The following is a 27,121-nucleotide window of genomic DNA, read 5'->3' as shown; positions in this document are numbered from 1 at the left end:
AATTTCGGGCGTGGTGGGGGGCTACCTGTAATCCCAGCTACTCAGGCGGCTGAGGCAGGAGAATCACTTGAATCTGGGAGGCAGAGATTGCAGTGAGCCCAGATCACGTCACTGCACTCCAGCCTGAGCAACAGAGCGAGACTCTGTTTCAAAAAAAAAAACAAATAAATAAATAAAATTTAAAACATAAAAATTTGAAAGCCTTTCTTAGCTTATGAACCATACAAAAACAGGTAGTAGGCTGGATTTGGAATATAAGCTGTAGTTTGCCTACCCCTGCAGTAAACCTTTGTTCTGTCATACACTGTTATCTTTCAGATTTAACCTGTTCTTTTAACATCTTTATACTTCTACAAATAAGTATTATCCTTCCCTGTTCCTGATTAAAAAAAAAAATTAAAAAATCACCTTGAGGATCTCCTTTACCACAATCCTGCTTTACCCCGTTACCAATTCTAGCGATTAACTAAAAAAACTGAAAACAGAAACTCTCCATAAAAGAGCCTTCTTTCTTTATTTATTACCAATTAACTGTCCGTCACCATTGTCAAGTTTCAGAATATGCCGTAGTAGGTCTAAACATTGTTTAATTTGTTCTATGTGTTACCTAGCAAAACACCAGGCACTTTAAAAAAGGCAATACAATGATTAGGGAAAAGTATTAACTGACATTCAACACAAAGTATACTAAAACCCTGCTCAATAAAGCATTTCCTGATGCACTGGAATGATTGGTAGTTTGGTCCCGTAAATTCTTCTGTGGTCACGGTCAAGTATATTACCTCAAACTTAGTACTAAAAAGAAAGTCTACTGTCATAAATTATTCCTAGCTCCACTCATATTGTCAGCCTAACAGTGTTCCTATTATTATTTTCAAACAAACAAATTCAGAGTTTTTCTGAATAACCAAATTACAGTACTACACATTGAATATCCCTTATCCAAAATGCTTGGGATCAGAAGTTTCAAATTTTAGATTTTAGAATATGTACATTTTATTTGCCAGAGAGGCCTCCCTAATTTGAAATCTGAAACACTCTTAAGCATTTCCTTTCAGCATTGTGTAGACAATGCTCAAATTTGGAGCATTTTGAATTTCAGATGTTCAGATAACAGATGCTCAACCTATACATTTTACTTCAATGACCTCTCTCACCACCCAGGATTTTACTCTGAGAGGAATAGGGAGCTGTTTTAAATAATATTTCCTTTTTTTTTTTGTTAACTGGTGTATTCATTTTATGAAATAACAGCATATGTGAGCATCTTCTTCAAAAAATTAAATTTAAAAATCAAATTAAATCACCCTAGTACAGATGACTGTAGCTATCTGACACTTGTTAAAACTCTGCATAAGGAGGATGGATATTCAGAATTTACCTGTTTCTTTTCTGGAATATTTTCTACTCTATCAGACAAGAATCTAGCCTGAATGACTTTCAGTGGAGGAAAAGTTGTTCTGAAAATTGTTGGGGGGTGAAGAGAGGCATTTTGAGTTGTCAGAATTATTGGGAAGGGGTTGCTATTGGGATTTACTGGACAACAGCCACAGAAACAAGGCATCCTACAATGAAACTGACAGTCTCATTCAAAAAAGAATCATCCCAGGTTTCGCCTGAGTTTCAAATGCTCTAAGAGATACTCATCTACATGAAAAGTCTATTATAATAATCTGAGTCTAGAACTGAACTCCATTTAGCTATATAAAGTACCTGTTGTCGTTCTAATATACACTAAATCTCCCAGAAAACTAAGGGAAGCTTATATTGTTTTGTTTAATATTACAAAGAGGTATTCCTATTTCTGAATATCATCTCATCAATGGAAATGTCACTCATGGTATTTGAGTAGCCAAACTGAAATGTCAAAATTCAGTTTGCACTTGTAGCTATTATATATTTAAAAATTCTACATATAAGTGGTAAGCATCTGCCTACTTCATTATGTCTTCTAGTGTATTCACACTCAAGCATATTGACATACAAATTATGCTACAAATTATGTTCCTTTTATTACTCTTTTATATTACAGTTGAGATTGACATTGGGTCTGAGAGGTAATATGAGACCTTGAAAAAGATCAATATTGACCTTGACAAATATAATACTAAAAAATTAGGAGTGGGTTTACAGGATATTCCTGAGATGACAAGATACGAACCAAATGCTTTTCCATTTGGCCTCTCTGATGGTATGAGTTACCACCTGTGAAGGAAAGTAAAATTGTGAAAAGACCAAAAACAAATTTTAAAAAGGGACATAATATAGAGTCTGATATAATATTTGTCAAAATTTCTCTCTTTGAGTTGGTGTTGGACTAAAATATTGTTTGTATCCAAAGGTGCAATAAAATCTTCTAAATTTCTTTAAGCTACGATTTCAAGACATTCCAAGGTTCCCAGCAACAGGCTGGGTTGGAGATGGGTAATGGTAACAGAACAATGAAACATACATTTCAAGAGATAACGAAGAAAAAAATAAATGTTTGATCTGAGTATTGTAAATACTGAAATACTTTTTCATAGAAATCTAATGTTATCTCTCTATATATTTTAAAATTTCCAGCCATGCTCTTTCCTGCTGTATGCCCTTCCCTCCTTTATATATTAAATTCCTCCTCTTCTCCTAGTGTTCAAAGGTTTTCCTCAATAAGGGCTCAACTGACTTGCAGCATAAGTTTAATACCTTGTTAAACAGTCTCTTATCAGCCATACTTCTCCTTTACAGCCTCGATACAACTATCATTAAATAATTATTAATGTATTCACTGCTTAAAGTGTGGATTTTCTTATAGAATGTCAGGCCTATTTAAAATAACAAGTCATATTTATACTGTACAGTTTGGAATAAAATAAATTAAAAAGGGCAAAAACATTTTATTTTTTTCTTCACTGTTTATCCTTAGTTTCTAGCATGGTACTTTGCACATAGCAAATACTCAAAAAATGTCTTGTACAATAAAGAATTGTTCAGTTCAGCACTCTATATGGAAAAGAGGATGGGAGGGAAAGACGAATGGATCTATTTATTCACTCAAAAATTTAACAAATGTTTATGACAATTTCTGTGCTGGGTGCTGCTCATATTTTTCCTTAACATTTACCTAATTTAACTTTATATTCTAGACACTGCTAATTTCTAACTTTATCAAAACACTTGTCTAGGATTAGTCAGGAATTACGTTTTGATGAGGACCACCAAAACGTTAAGACAAAAACCTAATACCATACCAAAAAAAAAAATGAACAAATTAATGAAATGTCTAGGTAAGAGCTCTCTGGCTACTAAAACCTGGCAAGTAGAAGGTTGTAATTGATATTTACCTACAGTTCAATTACTTTAATACACAACACATGACATGGCTGCTTTACTTTTGTTTTGAAGTAGTTTTTAAAGTTAGTAGTTTTCTCTATCCTAAGACTGAAGCCCCAGACAACAATCTCAAGACATTAAAAATACATATACACAGTATTTTAAGCATTCCTCTAGTAGTTAGCTATATGTTATTTGATTAGCAAAGTATTCACTTTTGTTTGTTTGTTTTTTTTTGATACAGAGTGTCGCTCGTGGCCCAGGCTGTAGTGCAGTGGCACAATCTCGGCTCATTGCAACCTCTGCCTCCTGGGTTCAAGCAATTCTCCTGCCTCAGCCTCTCGAGTATCTGGGATTACAGGCGCCTGCCATCACGCCCAGCTAATTTTTTGTATTTTTAGTAGAGATGAGGTTTCGACATGTTGGGAAGGCAGGTCTCGAACTCCTGACCTCAGATGATCCACCCGCCTCGGCCTCCCAAAGTCCTGGGATTACAGGCGTGAGCCACCCTGCCTGGCCAGAATTTACTTTTAACCAAGCTCCAACTTTGTTTAAAGTATTTTCAGTAAGTGAAAAGAACATACTTGCCCACTGTTATGTGAAAATTCCCTGCTACTTTATTGACATATAGATGGCCATGAATTCTGCATGCATCTGGAGACTGTGATGAATCATCTTCTCTGTTAAAATAAGATATATTATTTAAAGCACATTCAACATAGTTACCATTTTATGATGAGAAAAATGTGTATAGAAAAAAAAATCCCTAAAGATCATTTTTTAGGTAATATTCTAAATGTTAAAAATAGAATAGCAGTTTCCTGAAATCTAGACATTTATAAAAATTACACATCTATAAACTGGGAAAAAAATACTTATTTAATATCTGTTACATTTACATAAATTTGAAATTCCATGGTTCTTCAACTCTAGCCAGAGGACTGAGTCCAGTGACAGAAGACTAAAACAAAAGAATTAGTCCAAAAAGGCATTTTCTTCATTTATTTCTGGTACTGTAGCAGGGAGAGGGAGGGAGGGCAGAAATATGATTGAGGTAAAGGAAAGGTATGCCACCTAAGTTCAAAGAGACAATGACATTTTCTTAGTAAGCAAATGTAAAATCTTGCACATTTTTATTATGTTTATGATTATAGCATTTCCAAATATCCACTAATTTTTTTTTTTTTTCTTTTGAGACAGAGTCTTGCTCTGTTACCCAGGCTGGAGTGCAGTGGTACAATCTGACTCACTGTAACCTCTACCTCCTGGGGTCAAGCTATTCTCCTGCCTCAGCCTCCTGAGTAGCTGGGACTACGTACATGCACCCACCACGCCCGGCTAATTTTTTTGTATTTTTAGTAGGGATGGAGTTTCACCACATTGGTCAGGCTGGTCTCGAATTCCTGACCTCAAATGGTCCGCCCGTCTTGGCCTCCCAAAGTGCTGAGATTACAAACGTAAGCCACTGCTCCCAGTCTCTAATTTTTAAATTCCAAAAACGTGAAATAAAATTTCTAACCAAAGCTTATGGATCCTCAAAATAGTAAATGAAACTAATTTTTCTTAAAACTCAATATAATTTTATATGGAGGTATACCACGCATAAAAAAGAAAATTAAATGCAAATAAGTATTTGTGATAATTCTGATCAAAATCACAGCCTATAAATTTAAGAGCAAAAGGTGTCTTTAAAGAATGATTCTATTTCCCCTTCTTAAGAAAAACAAGATTCAGAAAACTAAGTCAACACTTTAGTTTTAACTATGTCAAAGTAAATTCATAATAAACAGTTGCACATTTAAAATACTGATCTCACCTTGGTGGAAGAGCTGTTGATGCACTTTTAAAAGCACTTTTAAATATCACATCTTGAAGTGAATGCTCTTCTTGTAGCCTACTCTGAATCAGCTGCAGCATCCTAAATAAGAAACAAGCAATAGTTTAGAACTACAGAAAGGTACACAAAGAGAGCTGACACTTACTCAAAAATGGCAATGTTTAGCTGACTTAGCTAAACCATACATTTATTATTACAGGATTTCATAGTCTAAAATAACATACCAAGTTTTCTTTGGTCATTTCCTTGAAAGCAAGTAAGGCAGGGCGGCTAGAGGTCTAATAGCTGAGCTCCATAAGCCTGTTTGATCCCATCAGTAATGGATGTGCAGTCAGGACCACCAAAGTAGGGCTTCTACTCACTTAAGTATCTAAATTAATCTTTCATGCATACGTGCACAATTACAAGATTATTTTCTTTGTCAGACACTGAACAAAATATTATAGATACAAAGAGTAAGACAAATAAGGGGCTACACAACAGACTTGATGGACTTGAAGTGGTACGTTACTCAGCATAAACTCATACCACAAGTATCTCATTTTCATTACAAGAATTTCTCTCTCTACAATACTTCTACCATTGAGCTGTGTTAACTCCTACAATTTTCAGCAATAACTTTGTGTCATTAGACGTAGTCCTATTTCATCTCTTTTAATTCTATTTCTTTAAATAACTAATATTCCAAGTCATCTATAGTAAAGTTCAAACTTGGTAAGTACAAAAATTATACACAGTGGGAAGGGAAGAATAAACAAGTGGAGCACAGATAATTCTAATAGCAGTGAAATCATTCTGTATGGCAGTATGGTAGATACATGTCATTATAGATTTGTCAGAACTCACAGAATGTACGTTCAACACCAAGAGTGAACTCTAATGTAAACTATGGTGATGATGTGTCAACACAGGTTCACTGATTATAACAACTATATCCAACCTGATGCAAGATGTTGATAATGGAGGAACCCACGGGGGACAGGTATATGAGAACACTACTTTCTGCTCAATTTTGCTGTGAGTCTAACTATTCCAAAAGAAAAATACATATATGTAACTTGGGAAAAAGTTATAAACATAGGTACTCACAAAAAGAAAGCAACTGTAAATCTCATACTTTACCATCCCACCATAATGATAAAATAAGCACTTTCCAGATGTGCAAGCAGAAGATTAAAAACTTACGCATCATCTATCTAGAAAATTAGTAAAACAGGCCTATTTAAAATAACAAGTTATATTTATACTGTATAGTTTGGAATAAAATAAATCTGAAATCTAGACATAAAAAGTAGAAACCAGAAAGGTTCTGTCCAGGATTTGAAATTTACAGTTAAAGAGAGATTAACTGTGATCCTAAATATTTTAGGAAAGTATTATAGATAAATTGAGAGAAAATTTAAATCTCTTAGAAAATTCCAGAAGTAAAGAACATTTTGGTATGCACATTAGTTAGGAAGATATAAACCTTGGGTATCTCTAGGCCATTCAAGAGCTACTCAATAATTTTAGAATCAGAACGTGATAATCTAGGATGCTTCAAGAAGCCAGATCCCATCTTCAGATTCAGACATTTGAAGACTTAAAATCTTTGGATCCAGTGACAGCAGAAATGGAAATCTTCACATTTTTCTGTGTGTCTTGTATATTGAGAGTTCAACTTTTGAAGTACGGCAGTGATCAAGGAGTTTGATGACAAAAAACTATACATATGTGTATATGTATGTATGTATTATGTGTGCGTTTATGAAAAAAATTTCTGCCTTCACTGTGTCAATAAATATCCCAAGCCTATATTCCACACACGAAGGTATGCAGAAAACTACTATGATGGCAAATTTGTATTACCTTAAGAGTAGAAATACAATCTCTTCTCCCACTTATTACTAGTTTTGAGCATTGAAAAACATTCTAAATGAAAGGAGAAATCTCACTTTAATGTTTCTGGATCAAAGTAAAGTATTTCATCTGCGGATGGCTTTCTACTAAAAATTCTAAGAGCCCAGAGACAGCTAACATTCAGTGCTTTTGTTCACCGACATTCAATTTCAACTTTCATATAAAAACTCCCTCAAGTGGTGAAACTGGAAATTAAGAGAGAAAGACCCTTGGAATATACTTAGGGACTAGAAAGAAAAAAATGGGTAAAGAAAAAAATTTTGGAATAATCTTAAACTATATAAAGCCTTTATAAGCACAAGACATAACCTAGAAAATAAAAAGCAATATATGGGGGGTGGGAGACAGAAGCACTTATAACAAAGAACTATTTTCTTTAAAAATAATTCTTATAAAAAAACTAACCAAGCAAAATAGGCATATAGGCAAACATTTTCACAAAAAAATACAAATGAGGAAAAAAAACTCACAGTCAATTGATTCATAAAGAAATGTTAATTAATAATAGCATAGTACCAATTTTCACCCATCAATCTGGAATATATTTTTTAAAATTCTAGGTATTCCCATTGTTGGTGAGGTTGTACAGAAACAAGTACTCTAGCCTTTTGGAGTATAACTGAAATAATAATTTGGGAGGACATAGGCACTATCAAAATGTTAAATATCCTCAGAGAAAGAAATTCTATTTCTAGAAATACACAAACACACAAACATATACAGAATTAGGTTCAAGAATGTTCACTGAGTATTGTTTTTAATATTAGAATTCTGAAAGCAATCTAAATACCCATCAATAAGGATCCAATTAAATAAACTACAATCTATCCATAAAACAGACCATTATATATACAGAAATGAGTCCAAAATATCACGTTAGGTAGAAAAAAGCAACTTAATTCTGTATATATATTTCTGTATATAAATAATTATATATTTTTATAGGTAACACATCATAAAATATATAAATATATTATAAAATATATAACGAACATATAAACTTTTATATATTATAAAATATGTAATATACTCATATATATTAGAACTATATAGAATTCTATACTATATATTATATGGATTATATGTAAGAACTATAATTTTGTATATATACACAGAAATATATATAATATACATATTATATACATACACACAAAATGTCTGTCCAGAAGGCTACCCAAGAAACTTATTACTGGTTATTACTGCTAATCAGTGGCATTAGTTTGCAGAAAGAGAAGGGGGCTTTTACATTTACTTTGTATCTAGGTGCCTAATCTTTTGGCTTCCCTGGGCCACATTGTACGAATAATTATCTTGGGCCACACATAAAACACATTAACTATAGCTGATGAGTTAAAAACAAAAAAAATCACAAAAAACTCATAATTTTTTCAGAAAGTTTACAAATTTGTGGCCAGGCACAGTGGCTCATGCCTGTAATCCCAGCCCTCTGGGAGGCCGAAGTGGGCGGATCACTTCAGTTCAGGAGTTCAAGACCAGTCTAGTCAACATGGTGAAACCGTATCTCTACTAAAAATACAAAAGATTAGCTGGGCATGCTGGTTGCGCCTGCAGTGTGCACCAGCTACTAAGGAGGCTGAGGCAGGAGAATCGCTTCAACCAGTGAGGCGGGGGTTGCAGTGAGCCAAGATTGCGCCACTGTACTCCAGCCTGGGCGACAGAGTGAGACTCTGTCTCAAAAAAAAAAAAAGTTTACAAATTTGTGTTAAGCTACATTCAAAGCCTTCCTGTAGGGCCGCAGGCTGGACAATCTTGCTTTATATCATTTCTATTCAAATTGAATTTTTAAAATGACTATATATTACTTTTGTAATCAAAAAAAGTTGATACCATTTTAAATAAAAACTAAAATTTATGAATCAAAGTTTACCAGAAAAAAGATTATGCATGACTTTCCTAAGATCTGATGGTTTTTGAAATTGTAAAGATTATATTATATACTAAATTCTGCTAATAATTCATCCAAAGAAATCCCTAGAGAAATGTGTTAGTCCATAAATAGTTTACAATAGACAAAATATGACTTAGATTTCTATGGAGCACAATACTTTGTTCTCTTATTACCTCTGCCACTCTTTCTGCTGTGGTGAAAGATCAAATACTGCCTGAAATGAAAGAAAACATAATCACTAGCACTGTCAAATTATATTGGCTTTTACACTACAATTTTAAAATTTGTTCTTTGAGCAAGAAACATAAACTTATAGTGTTGTTAAAAATACGTATTCATGGTTTACATTCACAACTTCTGTAAGTCAAATTAAAATTTCAACGTGCTGTCTTTACTGAAAAATAGCATAAAGAAATTTTATGAATCACAAATATTTTCCTGTTACAGTTATCGACATTTACAGGAATATATGCAAGTTGACAATTTATCACATGTACAAAATGGTATCTTAGGGCTTAAAATCATTTAAATGATGCTAGCATAAAATTCACAAGTATTGGGGTAGAAAATAACATACAGAGTTATATTCAAGCATCCAAAGCCCAAATTCTTGCTGGTAAAATACCATAATAAAATCAACAATTTTTGAAATGAGTTTAAAAATAGCACAGTAATTCCCAAATGCATTGATCAACAAAGAACTACTTAAGAAATTTTATCTAGGTATGATCAAAGTCAGACTTGGCTACTTGTAGAGTTAGAGAAAAATATGCAAACTTCTCATAGTAGCTATATCCACAATTTAATTTTGCAACAATAATCCACTTTTTGGCCGGGCATGGTGGCTCTCACACCTGTAATCCTAGCACTTTGAGAGGCCAAGATGGGCGGATTGCCTGAGCTCAGGAGTTCGAGACTAGCTGGGGCAACAAGGTGAATCCCTGTCTCTACCAAAATAAAAAGAAATCAGCAGGTGGTGCGCTCCTGTAATCCCAGCTACTTAAGAGGCTGAGGCACAAGAACCGCTTGAACCCAGGAGGCGGAGGCTGCAGGAAGCAGAGATTCTGCCAATGCACTCAGTCTGGGCAACGAAGTGAAACTCCATTTCAAAAAAAAAAAAATCCACTTTTCTAGTCCTAGTTCACAGCACTACTTCTGTGACTTTTAAATTTAATTTTATGAATCTGGAACCTGCCTCTCCCATAGCTGTGAGCCTCATGTCTAAGTTTGATACAACTATATGCTCCACGTTAAATTGTCCCAATCTTTCTGATGTTTCCTTTGATTATACCTCCTGATGAATTTGCCTAAAGCATGCTACCAAACCTTTTTCACATTATAGCACACAAGGAAAATGCTAACATCTATAAAACACACCAATAAGGCTGTTTGCAGTTACTCTCCAGCTAATGTATAAATAAAATGATTGACAGTGGGGACTCTATGATTCTTCCTTTGAATTCTAAAACCTTCTTTGTACAATGTTTACTTAGCACAAAGGTATAAAGAAACTACTTTGCTAGGCCCTATGCTAATTCATTTTCTCACTTAACGTCCCTAACAACCTGGTGAATTTGTCACTCCTCTTCCCCTTTTACACAGGAGGAAGCAGGAGCTCAAAAAGTTACAAACTTTCCAAAATCACAGATAGTAAGTAACAACCAATACACAAACTCAGCTCTATCAGATTCCTTAATTTCCCACCTTTAAAAAATTTTTCTTATCTTTAAATAGTAACTAAATGCAATAGAAATAGTAGAATAGTAACCATCATAGCACATTGTATGATCATGGCTTGTAAACTAGTAAAGTTATCAGGGCTAGGTTTTTAATATTCAGAGTGCATATTAAAATAATGAATGAAAAAATATTTAAGTTAAAATTATATTTTTAATAATTTTATATTAAAAATAATTCTTAAATACTTTTATATAAATTAGGACAAAGGAATGAATAGTTTCCTAAAAGCACTGTTAAACACTTTAAATATTACTGATGAAAAGTATACAATTAAACATTTAGAAGTTCTTAACTTTCTCATTAAGATACAACTTTTAATTATAACAATTTAAATAAAATCTTCCTGCTCCATAAATTACTAGAAGAGATGGCAGAAACCGTTTACAATGAAAACAGTCAACAATACTGTCCCAACTGCATAATTCTAACGTATCACTATTGCCTAAAACCTGCAAAGCATTTTATAATACATTTTTGAGAACTACAAAGAAGAAAGAATGAAATTAATGTTTCTCAAAAGCTTAAAATCCAGCTAGAAAGACAAGAGATGTAGGGGGGGAAAAAAAGATAAAATCAGGCATCTCATAAACGTCAAAAAAAAAAAAGAGAGTGACCACGACAGTTAGAATACAGACAGAATGCTTTAACAGTGTAAGTGACTTTTAGAGGATACATTCAAGATTATAATACATAAACATGAAATTCTCAGTGTCCAAAAGAAACATAAAAATGAGGATGCAATCTTTATTATCATCTTAAATCATTTAAAATTAACATTCATATGTTGGAAACTTTCATGAATTTATACATGACCACATACAAACGAACCCAAATTGAGAAAGAGCCTAAAACAAGTTTATTTCATAGGATAGAAAACCCCATGTGAAAGGGATTTTCCCAGTTCAGAGCAACAGAGAAAATGGGTAATAAAAGATAATAGCAGAAAGATATAGGCAGTCATGCTATAATCCATAAAACATACCTACATATTCTTGCCGTAAAATAAATCTCAAGAAGTCCCTCCTCAACAGAATGGAGAATCCAGAAATTAAGCTGCACACCTACAGCCATTTGATCTTTGACAAAATCAACAAAAACAAGCAATGGGGAAAGGACTCCCTATTCAATCAATGGTACTGGGAGAGCTGGCCAGCCATATGCAGAAGAATGAAACTGGGCCCAGATCTTTTACCATATACAAAAATTAACTCAAGATGGGTAAAGATTTAAATGACCTTAAACTATAAGAATCCTAGAAGAAAACACAGGAAACACCATTGTGGGTATCAGTCTTGGAAAAGAATTTATGACCATGTCCCCACAAGCAATTGCAACAAAAACAAAAATTGAAAAGTGGGAGCTAATTAAACTAAAGAGCACAGAAAACAAAACAAAAACTACCAACAGAGTAAAAACAGACAACCTACAGAATGGGAGAAAATAGTCACAAACTTTGCATCTGATAAAGGTCTAACATCCAGACTCTATAAGGAACTTAAACAACTGAACAAGCAAAAAACAACCCCATTAAAAAGTGGGCAAAGGGCACGAACATATACTTCTCAAAAGATATACAAGTGGCCAACAAACATGAAGAAATGCTCCATGTTACTAATCATAAGAGAAATGCAAATCAAAACCACAATGAGAGGCCATCTCACATCAGTCAGAATGGCTATTACTAACAAGTCAAAAAAAAAACCCCAAAAAACAAAAACCAGATGTTGGAGAGGCTGTGGAGAAAAGGGAACACTTATATGCTGCTGGTAAAAATGTAAATTAGTTCAGCCAATGTGGAAAGCAATTTGGAGAGTTCTCAAACAAATTAGAATATTACTCAACCCAGCAATCCATTACTGGGGATACACTCAAAGGAAAATAAATCATTACATGAAAAAGACACATGTACTCCTATCTTTATTGCAGCACCATTCACAATAACGAATACATGGAATCAACCTAGGTACCCATCAATGGTAAATGGGATAAAGAAAATGTGGTATACATGCACCAGGGAATACTATGCAGCCATAAAAAAAGAACAAACTTCTATCCATTGCAGCAACATGAATGCAGCTGGAGTCAATAATCCTAAGCAAATTAACGGCAGGACAGAAAACCATATGCCATATGTTCTCATTTATACTATATGTTCTCATTTATAAGTGGGAGCTAAACGTTGGGTACTCATAGACATAAAAATGGCAACAACAGAAAGTGGGGACTATTAGAGAGGAGAGGGAGGGAGAAGGGAAAGGGCTGAAAAACTATTGGTTATTATGCTTAGTACCTGGATGATGGGATCAGTCATACCTGAAAACCTCAGCATTATACAATATACCGAGGTAACATACCTGCACATGTACCCCATGAATCTAAAATAAAAATTGAAAAAACAGTACCTCTTCAAAATGATAAACAAAATAAGGTAAGAATGGCAGAAAATTAAAAAAAAAAAGTTAAAGTTAAATAAGTATTCTTAAGATAGTATAAATGCAATACAAATACTAAAGTATCTAATAATAATCACTTTGATCAAAATGAGCAGATAATAGTGTAGTATGCTGTCATATATGAATCTGTAAGGTAACTAAGCTCATAAAAAATTGCTTCAATATCAATTTTTTTGAGTGGCAAAACGGGTCAGAAAGTAGAGTCAGAGTGGCAATAACACAGTTACTGCTTCTGTAGAAATTTCTATTTAAAATGTGTATGTCAAAAGGCATATATCAAGTTTGTAGCTGTAAACTAAAATTAATTCAATAATCAAAACTGGCCAAGGACTTCATTTTCTTTCCTTTAACCCCATACATTCAGTCACTTCTACTCCCCGTCCTTCACCTTCACTCTTCATTTTGCAAATTTGCTAAAAAAAGGGTTCACAATTGTCAATGATTTAAAAAAAAGGAACTCAAGAACGCATGTGTAAATACAAGTACCACCATGCCAACAGAGCAGTCCGCAACTAAAAGTTGCTGAGGTCCTCATGCTTATTCTCAAAAACTTCTTTAGGGCTAGTTCTGATCATGACTCGTTATCACCGTATCTGCCACTGAAATGTGACGATATTTTCTGATAAATCAATGATGTTATATTCAACTTGTGCTTTGAAGATAATAAGAAAATGTCAGCATTTCACACGCTGTGGGAAATGGAGGCGTAAAGGAGGAAGGAAGTAGTAATGCCCATGAAATTTCTCCTCTCAGAAAGATACTGCTTTATTCTTGACTGTAAGAGAAATACAGTTCAAATATTTTAAATACTTAAATTTGGTAATAGTAGAATACAAACAGGACATAAAAGTGCCCAAATCACTAGAGAAAAAGAAAAAAGCTCTCATCACTATATATACTAGAAGAAAAGTGAAAAGGAAACTACTGGAAAGTAGTAACAAAAATATAAAAAATGGTTATAAAACAGACTTTAGACACATCCAAAATACATCCAAAATGTTAACAATGGTCACCTCAAGATTCTGGTATATAACCTAACTTTTCTGTTTTTCCCCCAAAATTTATTACAAAGAATATGGATTACTTTTGAAACAAAAGAATTATACTAAAAACTATTTTAGACAAAACTAAAAAGCAACTATCAAAACTGTCTTCGAGGGTACAATTCCTCAACCCATGTATTTCAAAAAACCATGTGAATCAAACTTACTGGTTCATAAACTAGACCATCTGCAGATGCAACCATTGTTTCTGCTAAATCCAATACATCCGCTCCAACATCTGCATACAGAAAAGAATTAGAAGTTTTACATTCTATGCTTGGTGGCAAACCACCTCCAATATAAACAAATTAAGACAACTAACAGAAAACTCACCAAGCCAAAAAAAAAACAAAAAAAACTCAGCAAGTATGTAGAATCACTTCCTATATATTTGTCCAAAAGCTAAAAGTAGCCTTATATAGCTTTGGTGGAGATTATTCCAAAATGTAATAATGTTTTTTCTACTTCTTACCCAGTAAAAAAAAAAGATAATTCAAGATCTCATTTAAAAAGGATAAGTGTTACTGAATTGAAGATCTTTGCAAATACTGGCAAGAACCTACTCACAAGTACTAAGTGGCTGCTGAACAAAATATTAATTCCTAGAAATATTTTTAGAGATTAAAAGAAATCTTAAAGTAAAGCTACAAATCAACAAATAGGAAATTTTATTTGGAAAAGGCTAAAATTTAACAGTATTCAAACATCCAAAATAAGGCAAAATATCATATATTCAGAATTACCACTAACTACAAGTTTAAATATAAAGTATTTTTTTATCTCTTAAAACCACTAACATAAGGAAAAATATATTGAAAAGATTCAAGGTCATTCATAGATGAAATCTCACAGAAAATAACCTCTAATTAATTGGGTAAAATTATTTCATACTTTTAAAAACGTAAAAATTTTCTCTGAGTTCTTGGTCTGTAATATTTAAGCAGTAACTCATAAAATATTTTTCATGCAAAAGCATCCTTATTTTTGAAAACAGTATTGATTCAAACATTCACTACGTGGCATATTAGCATTGTTCCACTTCTACTAGTAAAACCAAGTGAGTCCAGTTAAGGAAAAAAAAGGGTAACCTATCACCATTAACTTAAAAGAATTGGATCTGTATTTTTAAACACAAGAGTAAACATAAAGGGTGGTAAACTGAAAGAGTGACACAAGGATATGCTTGTGAAACATGGGTATAAAAGCTAGTACTCCAAACAAAAAGACAGAAAGGATGTACATAAACTAGAAAGCTGATTCACAATCATTTCCTCCAACTTTCTTTTAATTACACTAACGTGAAAGTTTTATCTCTTCTCTTTATGGAAAAGAAACTTGAAGAATATAAGCTGAGGAGTAAGACAATTTGCATTATTAAATAATATCACAGTAAAACTTTAAAATATTATAAAGGAAAAATAAAGTACAACCAGTGGTTTTTATTTTTGATTGGCAATTCTTTGAACCATAACCTACATGTGGATTCAGCAAGTTGAAGGTGTACTTACATTGACACTTCATGGCAACAGTAATATCTATATTGATTCTCAATTTGCTGAAAGACAAAATATTAAACATTAGTACCTACCAATTAATCAGCAAAACATGAGAAATATAAATCAACTGACTTATTAAAAACTTGGATTTCAAATAGAATTATGTCAATTAGAACTTGAATTGCATTTCTCATGGCCAAAACAAAGGCTCTTTAAAGTACAAGTTCTATTTGCCCTTATTCCAAAAGCTTTTCTGACTTCACAGGTTTTGAACACAGTATCCTTTAATAATGGCAACTCTATAATCAATAACTCTAAGCAAGTCAGAAAAAAGTCTTAACCTCCTAACCTCTATTTATATAAACTTTCAATAGAATGTTCCTTTAAGAATGTAAAACTCTCAAAATCAAGAATTAGGAATTGTCTTTCTTCTCTGTTTATCAAATACCATATATTAAGCATGATGCTAGATGCCCTACAAATATTATCTTCTTTATTCCATATCATGGAGCTATAAATGGATGGCTTCACAGATTTTCAAGTAAAGCACTAGTGTTCAGGATAGTATAAATACCTGGATTAAGATCACATCACCATTAAAGTGCCATACTGGAAACCAGGTCTATGTAACTCAGGATAAATGCAACCAAACTAACAAAAGTAAATCACCTGATGCTTAAAATTTTTCATGGCCTTTCATTTTCAAATGATTAGATCAAATCAATTTTCGAATACTAGAATGAAGCACAGTGAATAATAGACTGGCTACGATCAAATTCAGTCCCGTGCTTTCTATCAAAACTTTTTTCTGTGTAATAATTTTCATCTGATTTAAAAAAGGAATTACAGATTTTTAGACTTTCATAAAGTCTTAAAGTCATCTAGAGTTGAAACTGTGCTCCAAATAACCCAGGAGTTTAGGCTCAGGAGATTAGGAACCAGGAGTAGGCCAAGTAGACAAGCTTCTGCATATCCTCACCATGCTTATGTGGCGAACTATGTAATATATAAGACTTCATCTGGAATAAAATGAAGTATTGCATTGGTGCTGAAAACAATAACAAACTCTTTGAAAACCAATGCTATCCTAAATAATACATTAGAGATGAAGAAACTGAAGTCCAAAAGAAGTCAGTGGTGTGACCTGCCCAAGTTACACAGCAATTTACAAATGTTGACTAATTTAATTCTCATAAACCTCCTGAGGAAGATACTATAATTGCTGTCTGCACTTTACAAAAAAGGAAACTGAAGCATACACAGGTACAGATTTAGTAAGTTCCTTAAAAGTATGTAAATGGCAAACCTGGACTGTAATTGAAAACTAAATGTGTCTTCCTATTTGGTACAATGTTAATATTAGAAACCTATTATCTTCATTCCATTGAAGAAATCCAAATAATACAAATGAATAGATGTAAAGTGTATGATTAAGGTACTATATTTTCAAAAGTTTAAAAGTAATCTTATTTGTATAAACATTTAGCTTAGGTATAATTTATAGATATCAAGTCATAAGGGTATACAATGTATCCTTAGACAATTTATTTTCCAGTTCACACAGATCAGTTAGGTATTTCAACCAGTTTAAAATATTAAACAATTTCCACAATACACATATCTAAGGAAAAATATTTCCCTAACTTTCTGAAGCAAAGCACGCTAAATCAAAGAACCTCAGTTTTAGAATTCAACTACTATTTAAATGATTCTAAAAGGTTTCACTTAATGCATGCAATTAATGAGAATTTTTCAGGACGGTTTCTTCAGAACTAAAACAAACCAAATCTAGAAGGTTATACTTTTTCTTTTTTAAAAGGTATGCTCTTTTTAAAACAATTTGAATCTAAAGGTATTTCAAGAAGGAAAAAAACGATTACCTAGAAAAATCCTTGTCTACTTCGTATTCATACTTCATCCATGTATCTTGATATACTGAGAATTCCATTATGGTTAATAAAGCCATAGTTGTAAATGCTATTAGAGAAACTGGGAAATCCAACAACAAAAGAAAAACAGAATTAAAACAATAAAAAAAAGCAAAGAACAGGAAACTAATTTAAGTGAGATTAAATTTTCAAAAGAAAAAGTCTAATAATGTAATTTCTATTTGAATGAATACTATAGAAGGTTTTTATTCAAAATGTTTATTATATATTTTATCTAATACAGCTCAAAAGTCAAGGTTTAATATACACAAATATGAACATAATCATTTGCACTACTAAGAAAACATTTTATTTCTCCAATTTTAAGGGCATCTCTCACTAAGTAGATTTGACAAAATTTGTATTTTCTTATATACAGCAGTGTCACTGATAGGATAAATGATGAAAGTAAGCATGCCTTATAGTACACATTTGGAAACAGTTGCTTCGTTATTAAAAATGCATCCATGTCTATAAATACAAATTGTATATCAATGTATGTAAATTGGGCTACAAGCCCAATTCAAAACAAAAAGCTAGCCTAATTTCTCAGATCCTGAGAAATCACAACAATCTGTGTGCCAGAAACTCAAAATAATAACATCTCTAAGTAGCTAACAAAACTCTCTTCTACTTTGCAATCTCCTAAATATATCACCTCATTTACAGAACTGAGTAAAAGATCTGACAAAAACAAAATATATTATATAGTACGGCAAAATACTTAAAATAGATTTTGCAAGAACTTGTACTACTTTCATTAATAAAACTTAATCACAAGTGGATCAGAAATAGTAAGCAACTTATTACCCATTTTACAAAATAAAATGTCAACCTAATTTGAAATACATTATTTTACTAGCTCTTCATGGGGAAAGAAATTATACTGAATATTGTTATAGTTACACATTTCTCTTATATATTTCATTATTTATTTTACTTAATGGATACTTTTATCTGTACCAAGCACTGGGTCTAAGCATTTTATGAAAACATTAACAGTACAGTAACCCCTAGGAGGTAAATACTAGATCATTTCTATTTCATAGAAGAAACTAAGACAGATAGTTTTGAATAACTTCCTCAAGGTCACATATTTAAGAAAGGGCAGCAAAGCAGTAACATTGGTTCATGTATTAATGTTTTAATAAACACTGCCAAAGGCACAGATGGCACTGAGTTGGAGGCTATAGAGAATATTAATAAGAATAAATGAGAGCCAATAGAGTGGCATGAAGACAGACAAGTTACGAAGTTACTACAGAATTCACTGATAAATTCTACCTCATGGCTACATTTCTATATGTTGTTGACTGGATCACTCAGAAGTTGTACTTACTACAGGACTTTTAATGTGAACTGATACTCACCTGTACCTCCACTGGCTGAAGTCTCTACATAGCTCTCAGGAACCTTCGGAAAGGCATCCAACTCTTTTACCAAACTTAAAGTTTTTTTCCGATTCAGTCGCCTCATCTTCAGGAAAACCTTCCTCTTCCTTCATATAGTCATGCTAAGGAATAAATAAATTAATGAATAAATGAATCCTTTAAAGAGAAAAAAGGTTTCTTTAAATTTAGGGTAACTGACAAATGTCCTTACAACTATTTAGCATTCTCATCCCCCCTTAAAAAAAACATAGTATTTATCCACACTACTCCTTTCCCCATTCATGCCCTGACAAAAACTACTAATAGAAGGCAATTTAAATACAAAAACATATTAAATAGCAAGAAAAAAGTGAAAAGTAATTAAATCACATTAATAATGTCTAAATACACAAATTAAGATAACGTTTTCTATTAAACTGAAAACTATATAAAAATAATACACTTCCAATAATGAATGACAGTGAAGTAAAACGGCCTGCTCATACATTACTAACAAGAATATAGGCCGGGCATGGTCGCTCATGCCTGTAATCACAGCACTTTGGGAGGCTGAGGTGGGTGGATTACCCGAGGTCAGGAGTTTGAGAGACCAGTCTGGCCAACATGGCAAAACCCTGTCTCTACTAAAAATACAAAGAATTAGCCAGGTGTGGTGGCACGTGCCTGTCGTCCCAGCTACCTGGGAGGTTGAGGCAGGAGAATCGCTTGAAGGTGGAGGTTGCAGTAAGCCAAGATTGTGCCACTGCACTCCAGTCTGGGTTACAAAGTGAGACTCCATCTCAAATAATAATAATAGAAGAAGAAGAAGAAGAAAATATTTACCACTCCTCTTCTAAGTAAATGCCCATTGAGGAACGTATCCTACGACAATAACCTGGGGTTTTAACCAAAATTTGATTATGAGGATATTTCGCACAGTGTTATTTTTAAATACTGAAGACAGAAACAAACCCATGGTATCCAATGTACAAATTAAGGTGAAGAAATGCATCTTCATGTAACCATTGAAAATCTTTTTTTTTGAGACAGGATCTTGCTCTGTCACCCAGGCTGGAGTGCAGTGGCGTGATCTCAGCTCACCACAACCTCAGCCTCCCTGGCTCAAGCAATCCTCCTTGCCTCAGCCTTCCAAATAGCTGGGACTAGAGGCATGCACCTCCACCCCCAGCAAATTTTTGTATTTTTTGTAGAGATGGAGTTTGACCATGTTGCCCAGGCTGGTCTCAAACTCGTGGGCTGAAGTCTTCCACCCACCTCAGCCTCCCAAAAAAAGTGCTGGGATTACAGGTGTGAGCCATCACACCTGGCCTGAAATCTTTTATTAAAAAAAAAAATTAATGATATAAGAAAATAGTCATGATACAATACAAAAAGACTAGAAGGTCACATGGGTTCTAATTTTATGGGAGACAGGAAACGATATATAAGAAACAAAACTGAACATCTATACACAAAAATGTTAAAAGTAGATAATGAATTTTAATTGCCTTTACATATAACTTCAGATTTACCATGTTATCTATTTTTATAATCAAAACATTATTTAAAAATTGGCTGCTTGCTATTACCTTTTTATCAGTATGTCCTCTACATCTAAAATTGTTATAAAGCCAATCAAATAACTGAAATCTTAGATCTTTACATAATTTTTATAACTGACTTATAAATAATACTATAGGTAATATTATAAAGAATTCCCAGTAATCAAGGCTTTATTAATAAAATCAACACATAATACAATAAATTATACAGTTGCAGAAGTCACTGTAAGAGAAACAATGTCTCTGGAAGAGAGCAGACAGACCTTGGATCTGACATCTAAAGGGTAGGATTAATATAAAAAGAACAGGCAAAAGAAAGAACATTCATAAAAAAAAAGAAGGGCCAGAGAATGAAAAACCGGCAGTAAACATGAATACTGTCTAAAAGAATGAATACTGTCTAAAAGAATGAAGCTCTGACCAGGAGCTCTACTTATCAGTCCAGCAGGGAGCTACTACTCTGAAGTGGAGCTGAAAGCATTAATAACGTTGATTTCCTCTGCCATTAAAGCCACCCAACTAAACTTCCCTTGCTGGTTCCACACTCCCAAAGCAGCCGTCGAATTACGATTTTTTCTCATGCACTTAGCATTCTAAAGACAAAAACAGATGATGTAGAGAAAACAGATGACAGTTTCTGACCCCCTGTCAGTTATAAAACTGGTACTCCCACTGATAAATTAAGCTTCTGAATGTTTGCTATGTATATACCATGCTCATTAAGCTTGTTTAGCTGATAATCAAATTTATTTTCTGTACCTTTTTAGTAGTAATTGCACAAAAACGGACCCTTTTTCAATCTTTCAATTTCTACTTTTTCTGATTTGAGTAAAATATTAAATATCTGTATGTCTCTTCTCTTTAAAACAGAACTCTCCCTTAAAGTCAAGTCCAACTCCAACAATACATCTCTGGCAGCACACCTACAGCCAACTTAAAAGAATGAGTTGTCCCCATTCATCTACTGTGACTACTTCCTCACCCAATTCTCACCTCTTAACTAAATTTGCTCTGAGCAAGGTAATTAGCTTCCTTAGTACTAACTGACAGACACTCCTCAGTCCTTATCTAACTACACCTCTGAGAAAATACACTGCTTATCACTTCTTTTACTTCTTGAAATATTCTCTTAAGTGATATCACATTCCTGATTGTCATTCTACCTGGAAGACCCTCTGGCTTACTTTACTTTGCAGATTCATCTTCCTCTCAACATTCTGCACTAGGTCCCCCTCTTAACCTCCACACCTTCCCCAAATGATGGCCCATTCCTTCCATTTCAATCTGCATGCTGATTTCTCCCAAATCTTGACACTCAGCCCAGATCTCTCTGGAGATATGTATAACCCCCTGCCTTCCGTTACCTTTTCATTTGGACATTCCAAACACAATTCAGACTCAACAAGTCCAAAAATGAATACTTCACCCTGTCAAAATTATTCCTCCTGTATCTCCTATCTTAGTGATAACACCATAAGCCCAACTACACAAGCCAGAAACATGGATTACAGCCTTAGACTTAAGCTATTTCTAAATTTCTCTTAAATCTGCCTGTCTTCTCTTCTTCAGGCCCACTAAGAAATTCCTTATGTCCAAGTACATTCCTAGTCCCAACTGCCACAATCTATCACTACATTGCTTCAACAACCTCTAATCTTCAACCTTCCAATTCTCTCTCTATACTATAATAATAATCTTTTTAATACATAAATCTGATCATATAATATTTCTCTTCAAATCTTTGTAAAACTTCCCTTCCCACTACACTTAAGAGCTTGGATTCTATCCTAACATGTTTTACAATGCCCTTCAAACACCAGGTCCTGCTAACCTCTCTTCAAATCCAATCCCTCACAGTCTATGTTCCAACCATACTAAATCACTATCAATTCCTTAAATATGCTATTCTCTCTGCCAGAAATATTTTTTCTTCCCCCTACCCCATCTCTACATTTGACTAACTCCTACTTACTCTTCAAGGCCCAGTCTACTCATTTCTACCTTGAGCAAGCAGGGGGACAAAAAAACTTTGCATGGTCTTCAAAGTCTATCTGCTTCTAGAACATTATACCTTTATCACACTATTTCTAATTGCTTCTTTTTTTGTTCCCTCCACTGGATTGTTAGAGCAGGAACCATGTCTAACTTGATCTTTGTATCTCTAATGCCTAGCAAACAGGTATTCAACATTTATGAGAAAAGGAAGGAAGGAAAATTTCCCAGAAACACCACAGAAGCACATCTTTCAAATCACAGCAGTATGTCATACTTAGGTAAGCAAATATATAAAAATAAAAATAAGATCCACAAGAAGGATTTTTCTGTTGTCCTCTGTCTCAGGACCTAGAACAGTGGCCATCACATAACTTGATCTTTGTATCTCTAATGCCTAGCAAACAGGTATTCAACATTTATGAGAAAAGGAAGGAAGGAAAATTTCCCAGAAACACCACAGAAGCACATCTTTCAAATCACAGCAGTATGTCATACTTAGGTAAGCAAATATATAAAAATAAAAATAAGATCCACAAGAAGGATTTTTCTGTTGTCCTCTGTCTCAGGACCTAGAACAGTGGCCATCACATAGTCAGTATAACACTGTTAAACAAATGAATAAAACAGTGAATTATATTTCTAAAAGTTTCTATAATGCTGTATTTGTATAATGAGCTTTCTAAATGCTCTTTTAATTTATATATAAGGATGAAGATATGGCAAGCAGCTAGTTTTACTAATCTCCTAATAATACATACAACCTATTCAACACTCCTCCCTTGAAAGTCTAGCTGGAATATATTATGTGGCTCCCTACACATCTCTAGCTTCCTTCATCCCTATTTTCCAGTGGATATCACTCTAGCATGGGGCACCCTGACCCTCAGCTACTCCACCAGTCCCATTCCTGAAAGCTCAGCACTAACCCACCTCCAAGAAATTCATTCCATTTTGAATACTTGCCAGCCTACTGTAAAAGTCACTGTCTGGCATAAACAAGGTATCCAATAACTTGTAGCTTTTCTAAAAGAACTTGCTCTATCTGCTCTCTTTATAAAACCTGACTTTCTATTGGTGGCAGTTCCATTCCAATCCTTAGTCATTTCTGAGACTCACAGGTTACAGAAGTGTCATGTTTTACCATATTTCTCAACCATTGCTCATGTTTTGTGCTATGTATTATCTGAAGCTCTTTAGACATTAATTCATTTAATCTTGTAAATGATTCCATGAAGCAGATATTATTTTTAATCCCACTTTTTGATGAGGAAATGAGGCACAGAACTGTCAAATAATTTTCCCAGGTTACATAGCAGGTGGTAGAACTTGAAACTATGCTCCAAACCACAGTGCACACTGACTAACTTCCGTACTTGTTGCTATATTCCATTAACGTCTGAATATATTCATAATTTCCTTAATGACTTCGGCACCCAGATCATTCAATATGATTCTCCCCCATTCCATTATCATCCTTTGGAATTCATGCTCCGATGGCATTCATCCTATAGCATTCATTCACAATAAAACCTTTTTACCATGTAAGCTTCACAGCGCTTCTACTCTTGTGACCTCCATCTTAATTCTATGGAAAGCCACCCATGAGCAAGGTCAACCCTTAAAACTGTTAAACCTCTAAAATCCAAAACACACTGACTTCCCTCAGTAGGAACTATCCTTTAAACTCTGTCCTAAGATAAATCTGCCCTTCATTTTCACTGGTGTTCTCAAATCCTTTACATTCTACCAGATACCCAATTTCATTGCTCCCATTCCCACTCTATTTGCCTCTCTACTCAGTGTGGTAAGCCATTTTCAAAAATGTGTTTGGAAATACCTCAGATCATCAATGCTTGCCAGAAGTCATTGCTGTTCTGTGACAAAATTTTCTAGTCACAGACAATGTAGAAAAGAACTTTTAAAGGTAAATTTATTCAATTTTAAAATGGGTCCTTTATTCTGAAATTATTTTCTTCCTTTTTGTGTCAAAACAGCCTTTCCTTTATGAAATGATAAAACAGATATAACAGAGGTTGTTTAGTTTTTGGATGTCTTTATTCAGCAAAATTAAAAAATGTGATTCTAGATCAGATTCCTTTGACCACTGGTTGGTGCCGCTATTCACACCTTGACAATCTCCAGTATTATGTCTGTTTTCTTTGACGTCTCTCCTTAAACTGCCTTGAATATTAAAAAACAAAACAAACATAAATAAACTCCAGAAAGTCACTGAAAACAGCTGGAGCTAAGACAAGACAGTCGTCCCTCAGTATCCATGGGGTATTGGTTCCACGACCTCCCTTGGATATCAAAATTCTCAGATGCTCAAGTCCCTGACATAAAATAGTGTAGTTTTTGCATATAACCTATGCACATTCTGTTGTACACTTTAAATCATCTTTAGACTACTTATAAAACCTAATATAATATAAATGCTATGTAAATAGTTGTACTGTTTAGGAAATAATGAAAAGAAAGAAGTCTGTAAGTATTCAGTACAGACACAATACTTGTTCAGTAGGCATGCAATTTTTCTTTTTTGAATATTTTCAATCTGCAACTGGTTGAGTCCACAGATGCAGAATATACAGATATGGAGGGGTGACTGTATTTTGAAAAACTTCATAAGACAAAAGAGATTACCTTTCATGTTGGAACACAGACATTATCAACACTCAGTGTAAGTAAAGTCACACAGTCTATACTTCATCATTGTATCCATCTGAATATAATGAGACTATCAGATGTTTTACCAGAATTAAAATACAGAATTCATGAACTTTTTAGAGTCTCCCAATTAATTACTTCTCCAAAGAAAAATGAAGACAAAAGTTGTTTCCTGCTACCCAAGTTTTGAGTTAACTTCTATTTTTAATATATATTTGGCAATATGAGAAAAATTTAATTGGTTAATACATATGGCGAAGGTGCGGTCTGAACTGTGTTAACTCACATCTTGATATGCTGAACAAGGTATGTTGAAGTCTCAACCTCTGGTATCTATGAATGGGCCTTATTTGGAAATATTTGGGTCTTTCAGATATAACTAATTAAGATGAGCTCATACTGCATCAGGGTGCTCCAAAATCTGATGACTGGTGTCCTTTTAAGAGGGCCATGTGAAGACACACAGAAACACAAGGGAAAATGCCATGTGAAGACAAAGGCAGAGACTACAGTGACGTGTCTACAAACCCAGGCACAGCAAGGACTGCCTAGAAGCCAGGAAGAGTCAAAGAAGGATTCTTTCCTAGAGTCTTCAAGTCTTGCTGACACCTTGATTTCAGACTTCTAGCCTCCAGAACTGTGAGAGAATAAATGTCTTTTGTTTAAGCTTCCCAGTTTATGGTAAGTTGTTACAGCAGCCCCAGGAAACTAATACAGGCCTTATAATTCAGGCCATCGCTGAATTTCAGAAATAAAAGGTAAAACTAAAACCTATCTGTAATTTTAAATTACTTGATTATATTGCATTAGAATACTTTACAATAAAAAACATTTTATAAGATAGGTTAGCTTTGCTTTACAAATACCAGATAGCAACCCCCCACCCCCCTCAACTGTACTTACTTTTACCTTAAAATTTGGACCTTTTACAACAGAGTTAAACGTTATATTTGTTTACTGCAACATAATTCAAATAAATCTAATGACATTCTAAGTGACAAAAAGGTTTACTTGGAAGCCAAGGAAGATAGTATAAATGTGAGTTTATAATCAGAAAACCCTGATTACCTAGGCACTTACTAGTTGTGTGACAAGTGTGGAAAGATCCTCAACTTCTCAGAATCCTCTCTCTATAATTTTATTTTAAAAGATGAGGAGCAGGACATAATGGCTACCTCACAGTGTTTAACCAAGATAAAAATGAGGTATGTAGTATCTATTTCTAATTCTCTGAAAAAAAGCAAAGATTTGTAGGATATTTGAGATTTAGTTGTTAAGCTCTTTGAGGAAAGTGGGAGAGTTATCTGAGATTAGTTGATAATCTCCTAAAGTTAGAATGGCATGAACTGACAGACTAAAAGTTAAGACAGACTATAGAGTGATAATAGAATAATCTCAAAAGTGCCTAGAAGCAATGTGAAGCAAGGACAAATATGATCCTCCTCAAAGAACAACTAGACTATAGTAGCTCTTAATAAAAGTACAGAAAATTAAAGTTAAAAAGTGTTAAGGAAAAGGTCAGGGACACATGAAATATATTTACAACAGAATGAATGTTCTCAAAAGCAAAGAGTATGGGGTTAACAAGGCACTCAGAGGGTAGATCTGAGCCACACTACGATGTGACTACACAGAGCAGTAGAAAGGAAGAACTTATGCTCTAGTTAATAAAAGAGGATAATAATTTAAGAAAACAAGCAACTGGATGATGGGAGTTTAAGGACACATTAACCACACCAATCAGAGTGTTTAATCAATCTGGGGTTCAGAAAGATATTATTTTAAACAGTATCTTCTTCAGTCTACATTTTGACTAAGCAACAAGGCAACATTTGTTACTACAGATGTTAGAAAATGAAAATAGGCCGGGCGCGGTGGCTCAAGCCTGTAATCCCAGCACTTTGGGAGGC

General features: G+C 33.9%; 1 protein-coding gene across 1 annotated transcript in view; it reads right to left on the bottom strand.

Annotated features, from left to right (window-relative positions):
• ERGIC2 (ERGIC and golgi 2) overlaps nt 1-27,121 on the bottom strand; it is a 43,336-nt gene that overhangs the window by 14,241 nt on the left and 1,974 nt on the right. The window contains exons 2-8 of the mRNA XM_011934102.1: nt 18,988-19,130; nt 17,570-17,678; nt 15,702-15,748; nt 14,361-14,431; nt 9,131-9,171; nt 5,129-5,230; nt 3,897-3,992 (exon numbers count right to left, since the gene is read on the bottom strand). Of these exons, the coding sequence (XP_011789492.1) occupies nt 3,897-3,992; nt 5,129-5,230; nt 9,131-9,171; nt 14,361-14,431; nt 15,702-15,748; nt 17,570-17,678; nt 18,988-19,093 (572 nt within the window). The 5' untranslated portion in view covers nt 19,094-19,130. The remainder of the gene's footprint in view (nt 1-3,896; nt 3,993-5,128; nt 5,231-9,130; nt 9,172-14,360; nt 14,432-15,701; nt 15,749-17,569; nt 17,679-18,987; nt 19,131-27,121) is intronic.

This window comes from Colobus angolensis, unplaced genomic scaffold (assembly GCF_000951035.1).
Source record: "Colobus angolensis palliatus isolate OR3802 unplaced genomic scaffold, Cang.pa_1.0 Scaffold131, whole genome shotgun sequence".
In the NCBI taxonomy this organism is placed as follows: Eukaryota; Metazoa; Chordata; class Mammalia; order Primates; family Cercopithecidae; genus Colobus; species Colobus angolensis.
The sequence above is the reverse complement of the archived record's forward strand: the minus strand, read 5'-3'. Positions and strand labels throughout refer to the sequence as shown.